General features: G+C 42.2%; 1 protein-coding gene across 1 annotated transcript in view; it reads left to right on the plus strand.

Moving 5' to 3' along the window:
* Window positions 1–12,327, plus strand: part of sft2a (Vesicle transport protein SFT2A) — a 32,047-nt gene extending 19,720 nt beyond the window's left edge. The window contains 2 exon segments of the mRNA NM_001146389.1: window positions 4,080–4,109; window positions 11,534–12,327. Of these exon segments, the coding sequence (NP_001139861.1) occupies window positions 4,080–4,109; window positions 11,534–11,573 (70 nt within the window). The 3' untranslated portion in view covers window positions 11,574–12,327.
* Window positions 12,328–19,479: the final 7,152 nt, after the last annotated feature.

Genomic DNA, 19,479 nt, shown 5'->3' on the forward strand with positions numbered 1-19,479 from the left:
TCTGGCCTAGGGCTGTTACGGTCACCGTGTTGCCCGCCACACCGGTGTTCACGAGTCATGATTATGTTTCTCCAAGCTCTGATGCTGCTGATGGTCATTAGTAGCCTACCAAACTTGTTAACTGTCTGGTACTCAGCACTCTATTGTCCCTGACATCAATGCAAATGTAATCAAAAATCTAATCAAACACTTCATGAAAGCCCGTGTTGCTATACATTTCTATAGGCTATGTAATAGCATGAGAAAACGGAATGATGGCCTCTACTAAAAAGAGGAGGATCCCATCAGCTTTCTATAGGCTAGACCTACTATATGTGTTTATCAACTTTCCTAATAGTAAGCACATTGCTTCTCTTTACAACAGGAATATAGCCTACCTGGCTGGCATGAAAATGAACCACAGGAAAAGGGTCCTCATTGCTATTTAAGTGCATAGTTTTTTTCATGCCCCTGTTTCCAGACCGATGCATGTTAATGGTCCATTCTAAATCTAAACTAAATTCACACACATATTATTTAGTAAATGTAAAGACAACATTAAATTAAGAATAGTCTGATGGGTGACAATATTAGCCTGTGATTTGTGATTGATATATTATCACCTGTGAATGATGCCTAGCTTGTGTGCAGTATGGCAAATCATAGGCGCACACCTCATGTAGCCTAGTCCATATACCTATATGTTTTGATAAGGTTTGTATCACAACTAAAGTGGCCAAATAACTTGTTAAAATGAAGCACATTAATCCGCTTTACAACTGGTGTAGAGCCTAACTGGCATACATAGGTGAGTGAAGTTTTTTTTTTTTTTTTTATATAATGAAGCATTACATGTATAATCACATTTGCGGTCACTTTTGAGAATGCCGTTTTCCCGCTAAACATTTGTGCTTACTGCCTACTGCGCATTATAAGAGCAGCAATGTGAAGAAATTGCCTAATACTTTATCAACATTTAAAGCTAAACATTCTGATCTATTGCATCAGCCTCATTTTGCTTTTAAAAATGTCTAAAACATTTTTTTTGGGATCTGCAGTGGTTGTAATAATTTGGGCTCCATCGCATTCCACAACGGTCCCAGACTATGTTTGGAATATTTATTTATTGCGCAGAAGGACAAGTTGACCAATAGAAATAGGTAAACAGTTGTACTATGGGGGGGATAGTAGATTAACACAGGCTAGTGCTGTCTGTTACTTATCTTGTTGGCTGACGAAAAGTTAAATTGCGGACGTTTCGTCTAACGTCTTCAAAATGCGCCTCGGAATTCAATAAGAAGGAGGCGCGCAGTTGCGTCCGTCTTCACTTGTAGCCTATTTCTTAGCTGAGATGCTTGTGAGAAGTCACCTGATCACGTGACCGGCATTGGCTGGTAAGAATTAAGATATCTTGAGCGAACCATGTGAGTGAGAGGTGCTTCGGAGCACAGCGATCGGCAGCCAAGAGAAGGGAATTTTTTTAAATAATTATTATGTTCAGCCCAAGGGCACAACGGCCACTTTGGCCGCAAAAGGCATGGATCTTTTTTTGAGGGGGTTGGGGGGTATTTATGGCCACACAAAGGGGATACCGCCTTAGCACATTTGCATGATGTCATAACATAACCACATACCTACATTGGATTCTGTTAGTCACTTACCACCTGACTGCTATTCACTTGATTGGCCTTTGAGAGCAGAGGTGACTTGGCTCAAGCTGATTTGGGTCACTGGGCAAAAATCCAGTTAAAGTCCAGTGGCGAACGTCCTTAAGTGGTTAAATACTCAAGACGCAGCCACTCTGTTGTACCCGTGTGTCCTAGATACAACCTGACTGGTGGGATTGTTGACTGTTATCCTCTTGGAGTTGAGCTCAGCCACTACAAAGTAGAACACCAGCTGTTACGATCTTATTTCTCTAACTCAACCTGTTTTTCTACTGTTTCATCGACATTTTAAGTACGATTTTTGCCCAGCATAAGAATGTTTTTGTTGTTGTTTACAGACCAAATAGTTATTTTTATCGATGAAACAATGTTATTATAGAATATGCTGTGATATTATTATCAGGAGGAGATGGGGATAGGAAAGCGAGAGACGGAGATGGACGAGCGAGAGAGAGCGAGATGTAAACCGAGAGAGACAGACACTAAACCAGCCCAGCATATGTTGACATGAAGGATCAGATTAGAGTACACACACTGGAGTTGGCAGACCACATAGGGAAGGCCTGGTGTACATTATTCGTTGATAGTACTGACTGGGCAGTACTGACTGGGTATTCATCAAATGAGGTACTAATAATTCCACTGTGCCTCTGCATTGCTTGCTGTTTTGGGGTTTTAGACTGGGTATCTGTAAAGCACTTTGTGACAACTACTGATGACGTTCCCTCTTATGGGAGACCAAGAACAGCTCGCTGAAAGCTAGGCCTCGAATCGCCTGCAATCGTCTGATAGGCTGCCACTGTTACAGTATGCTGCCAATACTATACCTGTATATTATAATATAGGTTACCTGATACTGTACCTGTATAATATAGGTTACCTGATACTATACCTGTATATTATAATATAGGTTACCTGATACTGTACCTGTATAATATAGGTTACCTGATACTATACCTGTATATTATAATATAGGTTACCTGATACTATACCTGTATATTATAATATAGGTTACCTGATACTGTACCTGTATATTATAATATAGGTTACCTGATACTGTACCTGTATATTATAATATAGGTTACCTGATACTATACCTGTATATTATAATATAGGTTACCTGATACTGTACCTGTATATTATAATATAGGTTACCTGATACTATACCTGTATATTATAATATAGGTTACCTGATACTGTACCTGTATATTATAATATAGGTTACCTGATACTATACCTGTATATTATAATATAGGTTATCTGATACTGTACCTGTATATTATAATATAGGTTACCTGATACTGTACCTGTATATTATAATATAGGTTACCTGATACTATACCTGTATATTATAATATAGGTTACCTGATACTGTACCTGTATATTATAATATAGGTTACCTGATACTATACCTGTATAATATAGGTTACCTGATACTATACCTGTATATTATAATATAGGTTACCTGATACTGTACCTGTATAATATAGGTTACCTGATACTATACCTGTATATTATAATATAGGTTACCTGATACTGTACCTGTATATTATAATATAGGTTACCTGATACTATACCTGTATATTATAATATAGGTTACCTGATACTGTACCTGTATATTATAATATAGGTTACCTGATACTGTACCTGTATATTATAATATAGGTTACCTGATACTATACCTGTATATTATAATATAGGTTACCTGATACTGTACCTGTATATTATAATATAGGTTACCTGATACTATACCTGTATATTATAATATAGGTTACCTGATACTGTACCTGTATATTATAATATAGGTTACCTGATACTATACCTGTATATTATAATATAGGTTACCTGATACTATACCTGTATATTATAATATAGGTTACCTGATACTGTACCTGTATAATATAGGTTACCTGATACTATACCTGTATATTATAATATAGGTTACCTGATACTGTACCTGTATATTATAATATAGGTTACCTGATACTATACCTGTATATTATAATATAGGTTACCTGATACTGTACCTGTATATTATAATATAGGTTACCTGATACTATACCTGTATATTATAATATAGGTTACCTGATACTATACCTGTATATTATAATATAGGTTACCTGATACTGTACCTGTATATTATAATATAGGTTACCTGATACTATACCTGTATATTATAATATAGGTTACCTGATACTATACCTGTATATTATAATATAGGTTACCTGATACTATACCTGTATATTATAATATAGGTTACCTGATACTATACCTGTATATTATAATATAGGTTACCTGATACTGTACCTGTATAATATAGGTTACCTGATACTATACCTGTATATTATAATATAGGTTACCTGATACTGTACCTGATTGGTTCACCTGTATGGTGTTTATACTCACCGTTCCCCCCCTTGTTTTCTCTTTTAGGTACAGCATCTCTTATATTCCATTTGCCAGGTAAGAGGATTATGTTTCAAACTACAGTACATTAACCCTTTTGTGGATCCAGTTAGTCTAACTAACTTAACCTTATCTGGTGTGATTTGTGGAACCCAGTGCCTTGACTGCCACCACCACGCACCCTATGGGCTAGGCCACGCACCCTATATAGCCACGCACCCTATGGGCTAGGCCACGCACCCTATGGGCTAGGCCACGCACCCTATGGGCTAGGCCACGCACCCTATGGGCTAGGCCACGCACCCTATGGGCTAGGCCACGCACCCCTATGGGCTAGGCCACGCCCCCTATGGGCTAGGCCACGCCCCCTATATAGCCACGCCCCCTATGGGCTAGGCCACGCACCCTATATAGCCACGCCCCCTATGGGCTAGGTTTGGATCATTGGGAAGCGGGGGGGAAAGTTGTTACTTATTTACTTTGTTATATACCAATGTTTTAACTGTAATAAATACATTTGTTTATTAGTGTCTTACTACACAGGTAGAAGAGCAACTTAACGTTCAGTGCTACCCTGTTTCTCTTTTACTTCTCAGTCTGACAATACTGTCTGTTGGTGTTATTTCAGTCAAAGCGCCGTACATAAGGTGCACCCAGGGCTGTAATTTAGAGCGAGTGGTGCTCCTAAGTTTAAAAGAAGAAGGGTTAGAAGCACCACATGAGAATAAGATTGTATAAATTGACTGATTTACAGCCTGTATTGGACCTGTATGAATTCTAGCTGCTTTTGAAGCACATGTTATGTCCAAGAAACTGATAAACTAAATGTCTTTTAGTGTTATTTATTATAAAAACCTTAAATGTTGATACAAATACCTGTCATTGAAATGAGGTTTCTACATTGTGTAAAAGCACTATTTTCCTATTGAGTTACATTGAAAATTGTACAATTTTTGTCCTTTCTCTGCCTCCAGATGTGTGAATATAGTGGTAAAGTTACCAGTTTGTTAACATCAAAATAACAAGCTGTTTTAGAACCCCCCCCCCACCACGGCATGGTTTATTAATGTACAATGCGGTCCTGGCCGATCCGCTGTTGGAAGATAAAAATGTACTATGGGTCAGATTTTTTGACCTGTTTGGTCTAGAAGGAAGCCGCTGTAGAAATGGTCCAATCGAATCTGCACTCACTTTTTTTCTCTAGGACACTGGGAAACAACGGTACAGCGAAGCTTTATCATTACTACAGCTATTATCTGGGAGAGGTTTGTGTTGTCGCACAGGGCTCCCAAAATAAAACTCATGGTCGCACAGCTAAATATTTCGATGCAACCACATTGGTCGCACTTTAGAACCCTGGGTTCTAATGGTGTGTGTGTGTGTGTGATTTCAGTGGTCCAGTTGGCACATTCTTTAGTTGACACAAACCTCATGGACAAGGTTAAAGGTCAACTGCCCCTTAGAACCAACTTCTCTGTTTTTAAACGTCCTGTGTGGCATCTATGAGTCAGAAACATTTATTCTAGTGTCAAAATTGACTACAAAGTGTTACGTTAGTCATGAAGTTTGATCGTGACGTACTGGGAGGGTTTGGATTACCATCGTGCCCACTAATACGAGAGAATCAGCTCTATCCAATCAGAGCAGTCCGAACCTCCAGACAGGCAGACAGACCTGCCCGTTTTACAGAGACGGACCTGCCCGTTTTTACGCGAGACGGACCTGCCCGTTTTTTACGCAGGCGGACCTGCCCGTTTTTTACGCAGGCGGACCTGCCCGTTTTTTACGCAGGCGGACCTGCCCGTTTTTTACGCAGGCGGACCTGCCCGTTTTTTACGCAGGCGGACCTGCCCGTTTTACTCAGCGCTTCAGACTTGTTTACATAAGACAACGCTCAGCCGATGTTACGTTGAAATAATGCTTGGCCCTAAGCCCTTAATGGAGTGGCCACTTGCTGATGTGTTTGATACTGTCATTCACTCTAGTCCGCCACTTTTTGGCGGGCAAAATTAGAGTTATGATGATCAGAGAGCACTTGTATCCCAACTGCAACTTGTCAATATTCCAAAATCCATTCACGAGCATCTTGTGTCCTCCCTGCGACCTGAGTAGTAACATAATCTCCGATGAGACACTGCCAGACAGGTAAGGTAATAGGCAGGTAATAGTTAGTTGTTTACAACTTTCTAAACGGCACTGAACCCTCCCTTAACCCGGACGACGCTGGACCAATTGTGCACCGCCCTATGGGACCTCCCGGTCACGTCTGGTTATGATACAGCCTGGGAACGAACCCTGGTCTGTAGTGACTCCTCAAGCATTGCGATGCAGTGCCACAGACCACTGCCGCCACTAGGGAGGCCTTGCTGCTAGCATTTCTTAATGTACAGTCAGTTTCTAAACCCAGAGCTGCAGTTTGGCGTCAGATAACCGTTAGACGCAACGACGTGTTTCTACTCTAGACCTTTAGCGAGCCGACGTCGCCATGGCATCGCCTACAAGTGTGATCGGGGATTTCTATTGGAGAAGCCATTTTTAGCCTATCTTCATAATGAGGCCGAAATAAGGAAGTGCAGTCGCCCTTTTATGGGAATAATGACAATCTCCCAGAGACTGATTTTTATCTTTGAGAGCAGCAGTCGTCCATCTACAAATGGCAAAGTGCCAACTGAACTAAGTACACACACACTGGTCACTGGTCCCTAAATGAAAACATGTTTTTATTCACTTCTAAACACCCCGCTGTTTGGTTCCACCATATGTTGATAATCCCCTCTAGGTTGCGTCCCAAATGGAAGTCTATTCTCTACATCTTGCACTACTTTAGACCAGAGCCCCATATGGGCCTCCCTTAAGGGCCCTGGTCAAAAGTAGTGCACTATATAGGGAATAGGGTGCCATTTCGGACACAGCCCTAAGCCCTAAGCCCACGGAGCTCATCAGACAGAGCCATGCAAATGGAAGCTCACCCACCCTGTCCTGTTTCAGCTGTTGGTTTAATGTTCTCACCCACCCTGCCCTGTTTCAGCTGTTGGTTTAATGTTCTCACCCACCCTGCCCTGTTTCAGCTGTTGGTTTAATGTTCTCACCCACCCTGCCCTGTTTCAGCTGTTGGTTTAATGTTCTCACCCACCCTGCCCTGTTTCAGCTGTTGGTTTAATGTTCTCACCCACCCTGCCCTGTTTCAGCTGTTGGTTTAATGTTCTCACCCACCCTGCCCTGTTTCAGCTGTTGGTTTAATGTTCTCACCCACCCTGTCCCTGTTTCAGCTGTTGGTTTAATGTTCTCACCCACCCTGCCCTGTTTCAGCTGTTGGTTTAATGTTCTCACCCACCCTGCCCTGTTTCAGCTGTTGGTTTAATGTTCTCACCCACCCTGTCCTGTTTCAGCTGTTGGTTTAATGTTCTCACCCACCCTGCCCTGTTTCAGCTGTTGGTTTAATGTTCTCACCCACCCTGCCCTGTTTCAGCTGTTGGTTTAATGTTCTCACCCACCCTGCCCTGTTTCAGCTGTTGGTTTAATGTTCTCACCCACCCTGCCCTGTTTCAGCTGTTGGTTTAATGTTCTCACCCACCCTGCCCTGTTTCAGCTGTTGGTTTAATGTTCTCACCCACCCTGCCCTGTTTCAGCTGTTGGTTTAATGTTCTCACCCACCCTGCCCTGTTTCAGCTGTTGGTTTAATGTTCTCACCCACCCTGCCCTGTTTCAGCTGTTGGTTTAATGTTCTCACCCACCCTGCCCTGTTTCAGCTGTTGGTTTAATGTTCTCACCCACCCTGCCCTGTTTCAGCTGTTGGTTTAATGTTCTCACCCACCCTGCCCTGTTTCAGCTGTTGGTTTAATGTTCTCACCCACCCTGTCCTGTTTCAGCTGTTGGTTTAATGTTCTCACCCACCCTGCCCTGTTTCAGCTGTTGGTTTAATGTTCTCACCCACCCTGCCCTGTTTCAGCTGTTGGTTTAATGTTCTCACCCACCCTGCCCTGTTTCAGCTGTTGGTTTAATGTTCTCACCCACCCTGCCCTGTTTCAGCTGTTGGTTTAATGTTCTCACCCACCCTGCCCTGTTTCAGCTGTTGGTTTAATGTTCTCACCCACCCTGCCCCGTTTCAGCTGTTGGTTTAATGTTCTCCCCCACCCTGCCCTGTTTCAGCTGTTGGTTTAATGTTCTCACCCACCCTGCCCTGCTCCAAATCAAATGTTATTGCTCACGTGCGCCGAATATAACAGGTGTAAACCTTACCGTGAAATGCTTACTTACAAGCCCTTAACCAACAATGCAGTTCAAGAAAGAGTTTGAAAAAAAAAAAAAAATAAAATACAAAAAAAAAAAAAAAAGAAGAATATAAAGGGGTACCGGTACCGAGTCAATGTAATTTGAAAAGTGACTATGCATAAATAATAAACAGCGAGCAGTGTTAAAAACAAAATGGGGTCAATGTAAATAGTCAAGGTGGCCAGCTATTGGTTTGTTCTCACCCACCCTTCCCTGCTCCAGGCTTCCAGTTTTTGAAAACTTGCTAATATGTCGTTTTTTTTTTTTTTTTACGTTTACATTTTAGTCATTTAGCAGACGCTCTTATCCAGAGCGACTTACAGTAGTGAATTCATACATTTCATAGAATTATTTTCCTGTGCTGTTATTTTTTTGTTGTTGTGTAGTATTCATATTATTATCAGTGATAACCTCTGATTGACCCCTTGCAAGTTGGCTTTTGGGGGATTTTAGTGGTGATTTCTGTCTTGGAATCCCTCTCTCTGAAGATCATGGAGGATTAAACACATACAATCTGAGCCCCCCCCCATCGTCAGCCCTTAAAGGCATGGCTTGTTCAGCCCAGCTGTGACTGAGTCAGAGATTTCTCTCCCTTTAGTGTGAGGTTTGGGTGAGGCTTCCACCCCCTCCTCTAAAATGGGTCTCCTCCTGCATTCATCTCTGTACCAACACAAAGGTGATGTGAAATATTCCCATATGGAAGAGTAACAGCGTCTACATCTGATCTGCCTGTAAAACGCTCCTCACGTCGGCGTCGTGGCTATAAAACGCTCCTCACGTCGGCGTCGTGGCTATAAAACGCTCCTCACGTCGTCGTCATTACAAGGAAAATAAAAGCTGATTTACCTAACTCAGTAGAGACCGGGTGTGGTAACTCCTATGTCTAAAGTTGAGTAACGATGTTAGGCACAGTGGCGCTATTTGTAAAAGGGCTTTATAAATGAAAACATAGCAATGCATCAACCTATGTGACATCACAGAGGTGCCGACCGACTTTCTGGTAGAGAATGCGGTGATGACATCACAGAGGCGCCGACCGACTTTCTGGTAGAGAATGCGGTGATGACGTCACAGAGGCGCCGACCGACTTCCTGGTAGAGAATGCGGTGATGACGTCACAGAGGCGCCGACCGACTTCCTGGTAGAGAATGCGGTGATGACATCACAGAGGCGCCGACCGACTTTCTGGTAGAGAATGCGGTGATGACATCACAGAGGCGCCGACCGACTTTCTGGTAGAGAATGCGGTGATGACATCACAGAGGCGCCGACCGACTTTCTGGTAGAGAATGCGGTGATGACATCACAGAGGCGCCGACCGACTTCCTGGTAGAGAATGCCGTGATGACATCACAGAGGCGCCGACCGACTTTCTGGTAGAGAATGCGGTGATGAGTACTAAAAATGTCGCCCGTAATAAAGCGCAGTGCGCTAATGATCAACTGCATCTAACGGCTGTAATGAAGTGGCAGCTGCGTTCATATAGATGATGTGGCCATAGTCTAGAACCGATAGGAACGTTGACTGAAAGATCTGCTTTCTACTATTTTAGTGAGCCTTTAGTGACCTATTTCTATAGAAGAAGCCCTTTTTTAAAATATTTTATTCTCAACTTCTTAATTAACTCAACAGTGTGTTTTTTTTAAAAGATGCCTTTTCATCTGTCCAGATGCCCAGATATTTGTAAGCAGGGACAAGCTCAATATGGACGCCATCCAAAGTACATATGAATGAATGTGAAGTCGAATGTAAATCCGTTTTCATTTCAGAAAGATTTTATTATTGATTTGACCCTCTATTGTTTTCCTTTTGTTATCACGCGGCCTGAGTAATATTTCAATGATGAAATGATTATAGTTTCCCTTGGAGCATAACGTTTAACCAGTTGAGTCCGTAAACAACATAGACAGCCAGGGTTAACCCACTTCCTCCCTATAGTATGGAGCCGTTTCCCTTTCAAAAACATAATACATGCATTATTTATGTTATTTAACCAAGAAAAATGGTTCTATGATAGAGTTCAATGTGTCAAATCGGATGGCCTGCTGTCCGGACCTCTAACAGTCTCTATGGGGGTGCCACAGGGTTCAATTCTTGGGCCGACTCTCTTCTCTGTATACATCAATGATGTCGCTCTTGCTGCTGGTGAATCTGATCCACCTCTACGCAGACGACACCATTCTGTATACTTCTGGCCCTTCTTTGGACACTGTGTTAACTAACCTCCAGACGAGCTATATATATATATATATATAGTGCACTACTTTTGACCAAGGCCCATAGGGTATCCCAAAAGGCTCTGGTCAAAGTTAGTGCGCTTTATAGGGAATAGGGTGCCCTTTTGAGACGCACCTAATCTGGGGTATCCTAGAATAGACTTGCACCGGAGTGTTATCCATTTCAGTCAATTATCGTTTATTTATGTGGTGTGTTTTAAGAAGCCGGTTGTTAAAATTGCAGTCTGTTGCCTCCAGTGTAGAGCCAATAAGGATAGAGGAAAGGTGTGTGTGTGTGTGTGTGTGAAGGAGGGGAGCTCACTGCAAGTCAGAGAAGCAGGAGAGTCACCTGTCTTTTCCACCAACCCACTCGTTCTCTCTCGTTCTCTCTCGCGCTCGCCCTCGCTCGCCCTCTTTTAAACCTTTACTGGTTCAGCTTCACAGCTCCTTCAGTAGGTGTTGAAGGTGGCAGGCAAGGAAAGTCTGCCTTGCAACACATGGATAGGGGTAGAGTGAGCGGTTGACAGTGAGAATGAGGGAGAGAGAATTGAGATGGGATGAGTGACCTTGTTTTGCTGTTGCTGTGGTGACGCATCATTCCAATATCTGGAAGGGGGAGGGGCATCACTAAGCATGTGCTGATTTCCCGCCAAAACGTAATTAAATATTCGTGAGCCACACCTATAACAATAAAAAAAAAATGCAATCACAATACTGTAAAGTACATTTATGGTGATATACTATAATTGTTATCAAGAAAGGGTCAAATGTCTGTGGTGGGTACCAATTTTTTTTAAATTTAAAATACTAGATAGAACGAGAAAGAAATCAGTGTTATTCACAATTGCTTTCATCATTCTTGTTTTTTTTGTTCTTCTACTTTTCAGATAAATATAGCCTACTGGATTGTTCATGCAAACATCCTTCATGATGAAGTCTTTTGACGTTTATCACCGATTCTCCTAACACTTCTGTTTTTCCCTTCTTCTCCAGGGACGCCGTGATGAAGGTCTTCACCAGCTGTCTGAGTTAAGAGAACAGACGTGGGTTCAAACACTATTTGAAATCAGTTTAGCTGGGCTTGATTGAGCATGCCTGGCGTGATGGAACCAATAGAAAATTGCAAAACTGCAAACCTCACCCATCTTAACACTCCAGGAAAGCTAGAGCAATTTGTCTAGTTATTTGAAAGATTTTGAATTGTATTGAAACCCAGGTCTAATGTTTCCAGACTGTCCACTTTTTCATGTGAAGACTAGTATGCAGAGTGGATATATGTAAAATATTTTGTTTTTGGAATTGTGTTTTTCCTTCTTTATTTTCTAATATATATATATATATATTTTTCATTGCTGTTTCATACTATGAATCATTAATATTTCCAATAATTGTATAACAGTTATCTGAAACTAAAGTGTATTCATATTATGCTTACCAGGGTTGGGGTCAATTTATTTAATTCAGGAAGTTGACTGAAATTCGAAATTCTATTGTTCTCATTGAGAAGCATTGACGAGATATCAGTTTACTTCCTGAATTGACTTGAGTTGAAATGGAATTGACCCTGCTTGATGCTTGTCTGCAAAATCTCATATTTTTGTTTGTTACACTCAAATTCTGTCTGACGTTTTTAAATGCTTCCGGTGAAAGTGAGAGGTGAAATTGAAATATCCATGAAGAAAGGGTTGGTGTCAATTAGAATTGAAGGCAGTCCATTCCAGAAGTAATGTAAATTTCAATTTTTTTTTTTTTTTAACAACTCTCCTAATAAATATCTTTTACGTTTCAGTTAGTGGCAAAGTCATTCAAATAGATTACTTTTTTTTTTCAATTATTGAATTGGAATTTTTTGTTTTTCTGCTTTAAATTTGAATTGACACCAACCTTGCAAAAATATAAAATGTCCTATCTTGTTCTTTCAGAGCTGGTTAAAGCCTATAGACATTTACAATATGATGCCTTTAAATCTGAAAATTTCAACTCAATGCCTTAATTTTTTCCACTTTTGGATTTTGTCTAATGAAAATCAGACTTGCTGAGACTTTACAAGAATGGGAAGACTATTTTTGATGAATGACAACTGTTTTCATTTTAAAACTGCGCTCCTTTCAGTAAACTAATTTAGTTCACCCTCAAATGTTGGTGTGATGCTTAGCATTTTCTAGGAGCAGAGGCGCGTGTGTGTGTTTGTGTGTGTGTGTGTGTGATATAATTTCCTAAAATGCAGAAGCATACACATCTGTCTGTGCGTGTGCTCCTGCGAGCATGCTTATGTAAGGGATTCCTTAAAACATAATTGAATCTCCTTACTCCATGTGTCTAAGTGCAGTGTACGTACCCCATGTGTCTAAGTCAGTGATGTGTATGTCATGTGGCTGATAGTCACATTGAGTTATGTTACTAAATGCTTAATAAACTATAGTACCCCACTGAGCCCTGCCTGGGGAGACAGACAGACACCACATTAAACCCAGATCCCTGCTTGGGGAGACAGACAGACACCACATTAAATCCAGATCCCTGCTTGGGGAGACAGACAGACACCACATTAAACCCAGATCCCTGCTTGGGGAGACAGACAGACACCACATTAAACCCAAAGCCCTGCCTGGAGGGACAGACAGACAGACACCACATTAAACCCAGATCCTTGCTTGGGGAGACAGACAGACAGACATCACATTAAACCCAGATCCCTGCCTGGGGAGACAGACAGACAGACATCACATTAAACCCAGATCCCTGCTTGGGGAGACAGACAGACACCACATTAAACCCAGATCCCTGCTTGGGGAGACAGACAGACAGACAGACAGACACCACATTAAACCCAAAGCCCTGCCTGGAGGGACAGACAGACAGACACCACATTAAACCCAGATCCCTGCTTGGGGAGACAGACAGACAGACAGACAGCAGACAGACAGACAGACAGACACCACATTAAACCCAAAGCCCTGCCTGGAGGGACAGACAGACAGACACCACATTAAACCCAGATCCCTGCTTGGGGAGACAGACAGACAGACATCACATTAAACCCAGATCCCTGCCTGGGGAGACAGACATCACATTAAACCCAGATCCCTGCTTGGGGAGACAGACAGACACCACATTAAACCCAGATCCCTGCCTGGGGGAGACAGACAGACACCACATTAAACCCAGATCCCTGCCTGGGGGAGACAGACAGACAGACACCACATTAAACCCAGATCCCTGCCTGGGGCGACAGACAGACAGACAGACACCACATTAAACCCAGATCCCTGCCTGGGGCGACAGACAGACAGACACCACATTAAACCCAGATCCCTGCCTGGGGCGACAGACAGACAGACAGACACCACATTAAACCCAGATCCCTGCCTGGGGCGACAGACAGACAGACAGACAGACACTCGGCTTTTCTCAGCCAAAGACAACAAAGGGAAAGGAGCTACTGTGCTTGTGTTCCTAGTTCCGACAGTGCAGTAATATCTAACAATACACATATCTAAAAAGTAAAATAGTGGAATAAAGAAATATAGAAATATTTGGATGAGCAATATCAGATGTGTGTGGGTTGGATGTATAGACTAAACTCAGGGGGAAAAAATAAACTTCCCTTTTTCAGGACCTTGTCTTTCAAAGATAATTCCTAAAAATCCAAATAACTTCACAGATCTTCATTGTAAAAGTGTTTAAACACTGTTTCCCATGCTTGTTCAATGAACCATAAACAATTAATGAACATGCACCTGTGGAACGGTCGTTAAGACACTAACAGCTTACAGACGGTAGGCAACTAAGGTCACAGTTATGAAAACTTAGGACACTAAAGAGGCCTTTCTACTGACTCTGAAAAAGACCAAAAGAAAGATGCCCAGGGTCCCTGCTCATCTGCGTGAACGTGCCTTAGGCATGCTGCAAGGAGGCATGAGGACTGCAGATATGGCCAGGGCAATAAATTGCAATGTCCGTACTGTGAGACGCCTAAGACAGCGCTACAGGGAGACAGGACGGACAGCTGATCGTCCTCGCAGTGACAGACCACGTGTAACAACCCCTGCATAGGATCGGTACATCTGAACATCACACCTGCGGGACAGGTACAGGATGGCAACAACTGCCCGAGTTACACCAGGAACGCACAATCCCTCCATCAGTGCTCAGACTGTCTGCAATAGGCTGAGAGAGGCTGGACTGAGGGCTTGTAGGCCTGTTGTAAGGCAGGTCCTCGCCAGACATCACTGGAAACAACGTCGCCATGGTGGCATTGTCATGCTGGAGGATCATGTCAGGATGAGCCTGCAGGAAGGGTACCACATGAAGGAGGAGGATGTCTTCCCTGTAACGCACAGCGTTGAGATCGCCTGCAATGACAACAAGCTCAGTCTGATGATGCTGTGACACATCACCCCAGACCATGACGGACCCTCCACCTCCAAATCGATCCCGCTCCAGAGTACAGGGCTCGGTGTAACGCTCATTCCTTCGACGATAAACGCGAATCCGACCATCACCCCTGGTGAGACAAAACCGCGACTCGTCAGTGAAGAGCACCATCACCATGCATTTATATGGACTAATAGCAGGAAGGACAAAAATCTTTTTACATCCAATAATATATTTGTATATATTTTGTTGACTCTTCAAGGGGTCTTAAAATTCTAACTCAAATAGCTAAATGATCCATGGTATGACCATCTTAAAACAATTCCACATAGCTTAATAGACAGGACTTAAAACAATTCCACATAGCTTAATAGACAGGGCTTAGACTTTTATGGGTTATTAAATATAGGCAGATACAGTATATAGTCTAGATACATGTTGTGTCTAAGATGGTGCCGATAGACATGGCCACAATGTTTCAGGCTCCTAAGCGACTTTGCATAAGCATTTCGCTACGACCGCAATAACATCTGCTTAAACATGTGTATGCGACCAATACAATTTTATTGTACTTAAATAAAATGTTTATAGAGACGCCTGACATAAATATGTCTATTGAGCATTGATAAAAAACTATTTCATATGACCTCTAAATGTCTTTCATCTATTTTATTTAGTTTATGGACTGAATTTCCTGTTCAAGAATGACAGTACAAAAAAATACATGCATGAAATGAAATGTATGCGTTCACTACTGTAAGTCGCTCTGGATAAGAGCGTCTGCTAAATGACTAAAATGTAAATGTAAAATGAAAAAAAAAAAAATGTGACCATTCTTCCACTGGAATTCCAATTAGGAGTAACCTCCCTATTTTAACAGTCCCCCATAACAAAACTACTATAACCCTATAATAAAGTCAACGTTTTAAGTGTAAGCCAAACATGGCATTGGTCCGTTTTTCCGTTATAAATTGAACAAGAATAGGCTACCGTTGACATACAGTCCTTCAGATGTTAACGGTAGCCGGTATCGATGACATCACTATCATAGATGCCTCCGCAGGAGCTGTTTTTTATTCGGTCTTTGTTTAGCCGCGTGCTGCCGTTCGCCACGCCTCCCACGGACGAGCCGTAGAAATTCCAGACAACCGGCAGCTTCGCCTTCACTCCAGTTGTATTACAAAACGGACTACAGCAAAGGTGCACCTAACGGTCTAGAGAGATATATTATTTTTTAGGGGGGATCGGATAATGCAATTGGAATACAATATATTTCTTCACAGTCGACGAGTTTATTCTTATTTAGTTTATTCTTAAAAGGCGACGTTGCTGTTTGTGTTCGGATCACATAAATCCCAATAATGCCTTTTCCACCGATAAATCTCCAACGAATCTCTTCTCCTGGCAGAGAGCTGCTCAAGAAAAAGAAACAGCTGGAGCAAAAAGACTCGGAGAAGGAAAAGATGTCGAAGTCTTGGACTACAGCCAATCTGAGGAATTTAGGGCGAAAACCTCAGCAACAGAAATCCAAACTCCCGATTCAGGAGACAGCCAGGAGTTCTTTAGACCTTCTAACTTTACCCAAACAATCTCAGGACTCGTGCAAGAGCGTTCCGCGTTCCAGTTCGGTGGAAGCCACCACGTACCCGGACAGGAGTAAGCAGTTCTCGCGGAGTTCCGTGGGAAAGGACGAGGCAGGAGAAGAAAGAGAGATTCAATTCTCTCTGAGCCTCACACCGGAGGCCATTCTCGTTATTCAAAAGCGCAGTTTAGAAAAACAGATATTAGCCAAACAACAGAAGTGTTGTGCGTCCGTAGACTTTCGGCACAGGCGAGTCTTTCCATCCAAACGGACTCAAGGTGGTTCCAAAAGCACTACCACTCCCGTCACCAATCTGAAACACGCTGAGGACATTACATCCATAGTTAAAATCTCTTTACTAAATGATCAATATAAATACGATGACGTGGAGTATGAAGAAGAAGATGGACATGTGGATGAGACCGTGGTGAGGAAATGCAAAGAATGGCTGAAAGGAGTTGAAAGCGCTTCTGCTTTTGTAAAAGGGGACAAACGATCTGCCCTTCCGCACCTAAAAAGCTGCTGACTACCGCTTGTGATATTATAGGACTTTAATAATATGATGTGGATATGGCAAGCTATGAACATTACACATTCTAGCCTACACAAAGGACGTGGATCATTTGTAGCCTGTTCACTGACACTGCTCACCATTACGCACGGCGAACACTTTCCACACCGATGGGAATGTTGTTTTTACTAGTCTATTTCTAATGTCAGAATTGAATACCCTGTTAATGTTGACACGGGCAGAATCCTGTGTTCTCTTCTTTTGCACGTGTTTTTTTTTTTTTTTATTGAGGCTGTTTTATTCGTTGTTTGGCTGGTTAAGGGATCTGACGGAATGGAATGATGTGCCTGTATGAGCAGCCTGCGATCCATGGACCCAGTTCCTTTGTGTCCAATAACAATAGCTGTCAACTGCGACGACAGGGTTAATTTGTGCATTTTCTTTTGGGGAATAAATGACCGTTTTTTTACCCTCTTAAAATTTTTTCTCTCGCATTGTCTGGAAAAGTAAAGTAAAACATGTTTTAAAGGTGGATCAGATTTGTACAGTATTTATTATGAGGGACAGGGCTTATGTTTGTATCAGCTCAAATGTTTCCTTCTACTTCGACATTTCTTATGAAATCTACATTCACTGAGAATAAACATTTGACTTAATTCATTAGTATAGAAATGACCTCTGACAGTTATGTGATTAAGAAACACAATACAAATCAAAATAAATCAAATTGTATTTTATTTGTCACATGCGCCGAATACAACAGGTGTAGTAGACCTTACAGTGAAAATGCTTACTTACAAGCCCTTAACCAACAATGCAGTTTTAAGAAAAATAAGTGTTAAAGTATTTACTAAAATAAACTGAAGTAAAAGAAAATAGAAAAATAAATAATTAAAGAGCAAGAATAAAATAACAATGTGGAGGCTATATACAGGGGGTACCTATATACAGGGTGTTACGGTACAGAGTCATTGTGGAGGCTATATACAGGGTGTTACGGTACAGAGTCAATGTGGAGGCTATATACAGGGGGTACCGGTACAGAGTCAATGTGGAGGCTATATACAGGGTGTTACGGTACAGAGTCAATGTGGAGGCTATATACAGGGGGTACCGGTACAGAGTCAATGTGGAGGCTATATACAGGGTGTTACGGTACAGAGTCATTGTGGAGGCTATATACAGGGTGTTACGGTACAGAGTCAATGTGGAGGCTATATACAGGGGGTACCGGTACAGAGTCAATGTGGAGGCTACATACAGGGTGTTACGGTACAGAGTCAATGTGGAGGCTACATACAGGGGGTACCGATACAGAGTCAATGTGGAGGCTATATACAGGGGGTACCGGTACCGAGTGAATGTGGAGGCTATATACAGGAGGGTACCAGTACAGAGTCAATGTGGAGGCTATATACAGGGTGTACCGGTACAGAGTCAATGTGGAGGCTATATACAGGGGCTACCGGTACAGAGTCAATGTGAAGGCTATATACAGGGGGTACCGGTACCGAGTCAATGTGGAGGCTATATAAAGGGGGGTACAGGTACAGAGTCAATGTGGAGGCTTTATACAGGGGGTACTGGAACAGAGTCAATGTGGAGACTATATACAGGGGGGTACCGGTACAGAGTCAATGTGGAGGCTCTATACAGGGAGTACCGGTACAGAGTCAATGTGGAGGCTCTATACAGGGGGTACCGGTACAGAGTCAATGTGAGGGGGCACAAGTTAGTTGAGGTAATTGAGGTAATATTTACATGTAGGTAGAGGTAAAGTGATTATGCATAGATAATAAACAGAGAGTAGAAGCAGCGTAAAATTGCAAATGCAAATGCAATGCAAATCGTCCGGGTAGCCATTTGATTAGCTGTTCAGGAGTCTTTATGGCTTTGGGGGGTAGAAGCGTTTTAGAAGCCTTTTGGACCTGGACTTGCCGTGCGGTAGCAGAGAGAACATTCTATGACTACGGTGGCTGGAGTCTTTGGCCCCCCCCCCCAAAAAATGTGCACCTTCCTCTGACACCGCCTGGTATAGAGGTCCTGTATGGCAGTAATTAGTTTTGAATGCAGTGTCTAGTACACCATCTACAGGCTTATCCAAATGATAGCCATATCCTCCTGTATACTACATTACTGGAATGAAGGTCTGTTGCTATGACAACTGTAACCAATAACTACCTATTGATTCTGCTTAATCAACAAGTCTGTATTTTGTTAATGAGGATCCTCATTAGCAGCAGCTACTTGTTGTCTAATCCGTGTATTTAAAGGTCATTTTGCGGTTTGCTTGAGTAATAGGAGATGGAAGGGAGTTCCATGCGATCACGGCTCTCTATAATACTGAGTTGCCGTGAATTCAGTTTGGACTTGGGGTACTGTGGCATGTTGGGGTATGTATGGGGTACATATTAACATGTTACCTTACATATAAACATGTTACCTTACATATTAACATGTTACCTTACA

Source organism: Salmo salar, chromosome ssa28, assembly GCF_905237065.1.
Source record: "Salmo salar chromosome ssa28, Ssal_v3.1, whole genome shotgun sequence".
Lineage (NCBI taxonomy): Eukaryota > Metazoa > Chordata > Actinopteri > Salmoniformes > Salmonidae > Salmo > Salmo salar.